This window comes from Erinaceus europaeus, chromosome 2 (assembly GCF_950295315.1).
Source record: "Erinaceus europaeus chromosome 2, mEriEur2.1, whole genome shotgun sequence".
In the NCBI taxonomy this organism is placed as follows: Eukaryota; Metazoa; Chordata; class Mammalia; order Eulipotyphla; family Erinaceidae; genus Erinaceus; species Erinaceus europaeus.
In genome coordinates, this window is record NC_080163.1 from 75161454 (window position 1) to 75168687 (window position 7234).

The window sequence follows — 7234 nt, forward strand, 5'->3', positions numbered from 1 at the left end:
GACCTACTAGCTTTTTCCAAAATGGAAACCTCAAATCTCATCTGCTATCTTCTTGCCTGTAGGTTCCTGACTATTAAACAAATTGTTCTGATTAATATCTTAATTCTTTTTCAGCTATCTATCAAGTTGCAGATGCTACTATGACACCAACCTGTCTTCCCTGGGCAGATGACCTCACCAATATACCCTGAAATTCCACCTCTCCAAAGTCCTGCCTAACTAAGGAAAGGAACAGGCTGGGAATATGAATCAACCTGCCAACACTCATGTTCAGTGGAGAAGCAATTACAGAAGCCAGACCTTCTACCTTCTGCACCCCATAGTAACCCTGGGTCCATGCTCACAGAGGAATAAAGAATAAAAAGCTTTCAAGGGATGGAATGGGATACTGAACACTGGTAGTGGGAACTGTACCCCTCTTATCCTGTGGTCTTGTTGATATTTTTTATTTTATAAATAATTATTTTATTTTTATTTACAAAATGGAAACACTGACAAGTTCATAGGATAAAAAGGCTACAATTCTTCGCAATTCCCACCACCAGAACTCCATATCCCATCCCCTCCCCTGATAGCTTTCCTATTCTTTAATCTTCTGGGAGCATGGACCCAAGGTCATTATGGGGTGCAGAATGTGGAAGGTCTGGCTTCTGAAACTGCTTCCCTGCTGAACATGGGCATGACAGGTTGATCCATTCTCTCAGCCTGTCTCTTTCTTTCCCTAGTGGGGCAGAGCTCTGGGGAATCAGAGCTCCAGGACATACTGGTGAGGTCCTCTGCTCAGGGAAGTTCGGTTAGCATCATGGTAGCATCTGGAACCTGGTAGCTGAAAAAAGAATGCCTGCGGACCTAGGAAGGACCCGGCTCTTCCTAGGTCCGCAGGCATTCACTCTGGGGAGCAACAGTCACTGCTTGCAGCCAGATTCGTGCGCTAGCCTGACATGGCGCCAGTGAAAAGTTATAGATGAACCAGGCAGTGCTTAGCTGCATTTACCCTCACCAGCTGCTGTCAAGGAACAGGGAATTTCATTAGGGGCTCAAGGAAGGCTTACGTAGGAAGTGACCTAAGGTGGGAAGGATATGGAGCGAGAGAAAGAAGAAAAGAAAATGCATGGATGTGAGAAATAGATCTGTGCAGATCCAATCAAGAGACAGAAGCCACACAGTATGGAGGGTCCTCAAACAAGTCAAAACACAACTAGCTTATGGACAATCACAGGAGCAGAAAAGAAAGCTCGGGGACACTCCACAACAGGACAGCTGATAAGAGTGCAAGAAATGGACTCCGAAGTCAAGGAAGAAATCCCTGTGCATGAAGAGTTCATTTTATGTTGCGGAGTTGAAACCCAGGTTCTGAAATGTGGACCCTGGACTGATCTCTTGACTGTCAAGAGTGCCGATAGGCCTAAGCTGCTGATTTTCATTATTACTGGGAATCCAGGTTTTGCTGCTTTATATGTACCGTTTGCAAAGGCCTTGTTTTCTTCGATAGACAGACGCTTTCCGGTTTGGATTATCAGTCATGCTGGGCACACCATGGCCCCCAAAGACAAGGGGACTCTTACAACCTGTGATGATGCACATGCTGGAAACGTCAAGGACGTCTATGGACTCAGGGGTCAAGTGGAGCACAAGGTCGCCTTCCTGAGGACCCATGTGCCCAGAGAGATGAAGCTCGTGCTCATTGGCCATTCAGTGGGCTCCTACTTTTCACTTCAGGTTTTGAAGCAGGCGCCTGAGCTCCCTATCATCCACGCCTTCCTGCTCTTCCCAACAATCGAGCGCATGTCCGAGTCACCCAACGGCAGGATTGCCACTCCCCTTCTGTGCTGGTTCCGCTATGCTCTGTACGCGACCGGCTACTTACTGCTGAAACTCTGCCCTGCAAAAGTCAAGTCCTCTCTGCTTAGTGCGGCCCTTGGAAAGATGAACATGCCGAATGAGTTCTCGATCGTGAACATGCTGGAGCCATTCTGTCTTGCAAATGCAGCCTACCTCGGGAGCCAGGAAATGATGCAGGTGGTAGAGAGAGACAACGAAACCATCCGAAAACATTTGCCCAAGCTTACCTTTTACTATGGTACGATCGATGCTTGGTGTCCAACAGAGTACTATGAAGACATAAAGAAAGATTTCCCAGAAGGAGATATCCGGCTCTGTGAGAAGAACATACCTCATGCTTTTGTCCTCTACTCGTACCAGTATATAGCTGACATAGTAGCTGACTGGGTAAAGAATAATCTGTTCAAGATATAAAAACAGGCACCACTGGCTGGGATATGGATCGACCTGCCGACGCCCATGTTCAGCGGGGAAGCAATTACAGCAGCCAGACCTTCCACCTTCTGCATCCCACAATGACCCTGGGTCCATACTCCCAGAGGGATAAAGAATAGAAAAGCGTGGTCCGGGAGGTGGCGCAGTGGATAAAGCACTGGACTCTCAAGCAGGAGGTCCTGAGTTCAATCCCCGGCAGCACATGTACCAGAGTGATGTCTGGTTCTTTCCTCCTATCTTTCTCATTAATAAAAATTAATTAATTAAATATTTAAGGAAAAAAAAAAGAATGAACATATAAAGCCAAACAAATTGTTGACTAATCATGAAACTAAAGGCTGGAATAGTGCAGATCAAGATTTGGAGTCTCCATTTTGGAAATAGCTAGTAGGTCTATTTTAAGTATATTCCAAGGGGCCCATGACTTTATTAGTTTTGCCTAAGCCTGACATCTGATATGCAGGTGGACCCAAGTTATCGTCTGGGGAGATGATGTCATGGCTGGAAAAAGGGCTAGAAAGCTGGATCAGGAAAGAGAGTAGCTCCCAAATACGGACCAAGTGTATAAATATTGTGGACTGTAAACTCCATTGATTTGATCTGGGGCCCATATTCAGCACAGGAGCCTATGTAACCTCTGCATCTCCGTAGGTCCAAGCTCGCATTCTGTGGTCATGAATAGGAATGTTCCAGGTTGCATATTTCAGAACCCATCTTCCTCAGGTGGTAGGTAGAGTATGTTATCCAACTCCCCTTTGGAGGATGGAACAGTCTCTACCATTGTTGATCCACATTGTGGGTAGGGTCCTATAGGGACCCACAAAGGGATCATCCTTTACATTACTCCTGATGGAGATAACCAGTGACAGTGGAGAGAAGGATCTATTTGAGGTCTAGGCCCATCATGTCTGTGTGAGAATTTTTTAAAAAGTTAAATTTTTAAAAAGTTAAAAATAAACAGTCTAGGGCATCGGGTGGTAGCGCAGCAGGTTAATCGCAGGTAGTGCAAAGTGCAAGGACTGGTTGGAGCCCCTGGCTTCCCACCTGCAGGGGCGTCACCTCACAAGCAGTGAAGCAGATTCCAGGTGTTTATCTTTCTCTTCCCCTCTCTGTCTTCACCTCTTCTTTCTATTTCTCTCTGTCCTATCCAATAAAGATGACAACAATAACTACAACAATAAAACAACAGGGGCAATAAAGGGAGTAAATAAATATTTAATAAAAAAAAGACCCTCTGTAAAAAAAAATAAAGTAAAAAAAAAAAAACCTGTCCTTTTGTGAAATCAAGAGTAATAGTGCTTTGGTGGTATCTTAACTGACTTCACCTTTGTCTCTTTGGCTTCACCAGTCAATCCTAATTCTGCCTCTTCCTTCTTCTCATCTATTGTAAATCTTTGCCATGAGCCATACAATGTAGAAAGAGGTCTCTAAAAATGTGTTCTGGGTATGTATTGTTAATGTTTGCCCAATTTAAATAAACCACTGTTCACTGTATTGCATATAATGATGAAACTCATTAACAGTGCAATAGTTTCATGTTCCCTGCTCTAGAATATAGATTATGTTCGGTATTAAAAATTAAAATTGATCCATCACAATTTAGTGACTAAGTAGGAATATTAAAAAGAGCTATTATTTGGATCTGTGTAAAATCACCATGGGATTCATAAAATTAATTGGCAAATTTTGACACAGGATAAGGCCTGAGTTAAAAATAAAATCTCATGTGGGCCTAAGTACAGATTTGTGATGTCAGTTTAGTATAATAATTTACCGAATTAAACCTGAATTTTAGCTTGGTTGAGACATAACCCCACTCATCAGCCAGATCTCCTCACCATCACATGAGCCACTAATCTGAAGAGGGAGTGATCCAGATTGTTAAATCAGTCTCACAATTCAAGCACTGATTTTTGCTTTCAGCCCTTTATAATATCTCAGTCAATTTAAAAGCATTCTGGAACAGTGGAGTTTTTGTTGCTATTTGTTATTAAAATGTGTTTCTGAGGGCCAGGTGGTGGTTCACCTGGTTAAGTGCACACATTAGGGTACATAAGGTCCAGGTTCAAGCTCCTGGTCCCCACTTGCAGGGGAAAAGCTTCATGAGTGGTAAAACAGGACCTCAGGTGCCTCTTGGTCTCTTGCCCTATCTTCTCCTCCCATCTCAAGTTCTCTCTGTCTCTATCCAATAATTTTTGTTTGTTTGTTTCTACTTCACTGCATTGGAGTACTGAGTATGTCTTTACCTAACTAAAAAAAATTAATTAAGAATTGAATATTCAGTCTGGATAGATTTATACAAGTAAGTTTTTTACCTTGGGTTATTGCAAAAGTTATGATGCTTTTTAGCATAAAAAACAGAAAAATACATCATGAATTTTCCTACCACCCAATATTAATTCAGTACTATTGAAGTTCTACTTCAAGACTTAAGATTTTTCTCCCCATTTTTAGGCAAGTTATATTTTGATGACTCGTAAATTCTTGGTTATTTATCAGTCTTTTAAATCACACCATTTCTCTCAAGACATGATAAAACAAAAATATCAAGTCTTGAAAATAACTGAGATGGAAGAGTGCAGGTCTTGTGTGCCTAAAACTACTAATTGGATGCCCAGTGCCATGTGCATTGGAATGATGCTTTGGCCTCTCTTAAATTTTTTTTTTATTATTATCTTTATTTGCTTATTGGATGGAGACAGCCAGAAATTGAGAGGATGGGGGAGAGAGAGGGAGAGAGACAGAGAGACACCTGCAGCACTGCTTTACCATTCTTGAAGCTTTCCCCATGCAGGTAGGGGCCAGGAGCTCGAACCCAGGTCCTTGCACACTGTAACATGTACATTTAGTCAGGTGCACCACCACCCAGCCTGCCTCTCTCTCTCCTCCTCCCTCTCTCCTTTTCTATTCCATATGAAATAAAGTATCTTTTTTTTTTTTTTTTTTTCCTCCCTCCAGGGTTATTGCTGGGCTCGGTGCCTGCACCACGAATCCACCGCTCCTGGAGGCCTTTTTTCCCCCTTTTTGTTGCCCTAGTTGTTGCAGCCTCGTTGCAGTTATTATTGCCATTGTTGACGTTGCTTTGTTGTTGGATAGGACAGAGAGAAATGGAGAGAGGAGGGAAAGACAGAGAGAGAGGGGAGAGAAAGATAGACACCTGCAGACCTGCTTCACCGCCCGTGAAGCGACTCCCCTGCAGGTGGGGAGCCGGGGGCTCGAACTGGGATCCTTACGCCGGTCCCTGCGCTTTGCACCACATGCGCTTAACCCACTGCGCCACCGCCCGACTCCCATAAAGTATCTTCTTAAGACATACTATCTTTGAAAGTGCAAAAAGAAATCTTTTACCTTATTTACTAATCCAAAAGAGGAAAAATGAGAATTTTTGAACTGCACCTTTCCTTTTTTAAAAATAGTCTGTTTTGGTTGGGAGTATGGATTGACCTGCCAACACCCATGTCCAGTGGAGAAGCAATTACAGAAGCCAGAACTCCCACCTTCTGCACCCCATAAAGAATTTTGGCCCGTACTCTTAGGGAAATAAATGATAGGGGAATGTGACTAGAGGGCTCCCAAACCCAATTCCATCCGTACCCAAAGAGAGAGAGAGAGAAGAGAAGAAAAAGGAAAAAAGAAAGAAAGAAAGAAAGAAAGAAAGAAAGAAAGAAAGAAAAACATTAGGAAGTAGTAATAGGTGTAGACTTAGAAAGGAAGAGAAGCCGACTTCACCAATGTGTCCTGGAACCCCACCTCCGCAGAGCCCTGCCCCACTAAGGGAAAAATAGAAACAGGCTGGGGGTATTGGTCGATCTGCCAATGCCCATGTCCAGCAAAGAAACAATTACAGAAGCCACACCTTCCACCTTCTGCTCCCCCTAAAGATCTTTGGTCCATAATTCCAGAGGGATAAAGAATAGGCAAGCTTCTAATGGAGGGGATGGGATATGGAACTTTGCTGGTGGGAATTATACCCTTCTTATCCCACAATCTTGTCGATCAGTATTAAGTCACTAATAGAAAAAAAAAAAAAAGGAGGAAAAAGCAGGATTATAGGAAAAAATGGGCAAAAATACAGATAGATAGTTATAGGAATAATAGTCAACCTATATCTGTGACTTTGGGAGAACTACAGCAGTTTCAATGGAGAGAATGGGGACACAGATCTCTGGTGGTAGAAATGGTGTGTAGTTGGAACCCTGTTATCAGGTAATTTTGTAAAACAATGTTTAATCACTAATAAAACTTTAAAAATTAAGTCTGCTTTATTTTTTTTAAAATTTTTTATTTATTTATGAAAAAGATAGGAGGAGAGAGAGAGAGAAAGAACCAGACATCACTCTGATACATGTGCTGCCGAGGATCGAACTCGAGACCTCAAGCTTGAGATTCCAATGCCCCATCCACTGTGCCACCTCCCAGACCATAAGTCTGCTTTATTTTACAATTATATAGTAATAGAAACTCATGTTAGAATATTTGAGAAATAGATAAAACAGAAAAAATTGCTATATAAGAGTCCACTTGCCCAAGACAATCTCATTTGAAGCTTTGCATTTATTATAGTGTTTTTTTCCTTCTGCATATTATTTTCACTGAACTATATTCACAATGGGTATCCAATTTTGCCTCCAGGTTTGTGAATTCAATATTATAAAATGAACTCATCTATTCTATAAAAGTAAAATTTTGAATAAGTGTCATTTTCTTGAATAAATACACAATAATTTGCATAAACCTTAGAAAATTGTTGTGCAGTCTAGTTTTCATAAATAGTAAATTATGCTTCAATTAATACCTTTGCATAGAAATTTTCACTATGAATGTGAGATCTAATTTAGAGTCCTTTTCCAGAAGTATAACTGCTTTGAAAATAGGTGTCAGTTGGTTGAGTACACGTTACCATATACAAGGACCCAGGTTCAAGCCCCTGGTCCCCAACCTGCAGGGGAGAGGTGCT

General features: G+C 42.0%; 1 protein-coding gene across 1 annotated transcript; it reads left to right on the forward strand.

The window, feature by feature from the left end:
- Positions 1 to 858: 858 nt before the first annotated feature.
- Positions 859 to 2545, forward strand: LOC103121609 (lipid droplet-associated hydrolase-like). Its single transcript, XM_060182965.1, has one exon. The coding sequence runs from the start codon at positions 1168 to 1170 to the stop codon at positions 2254 to 2256; it is 1089 nt and encodes a 362-aa protein (XP_060038948.1). The 5' UTR covers positions 859 to 1167; the 3' UTR covers positions 2257 to 2545.
- Positions 2546 to 7234: the final 4689 nt, after the last annotated feature.

What these genes read in the sequence shown, in the direction of transcription:
- LOC103121609 (XM_060182965.1), top strand. Translation starts at nt 1,168, where the DNA reads ATGGAGGGTCCTCAAACAAGTCAAAACACAACTAGCTTATGGACAATC.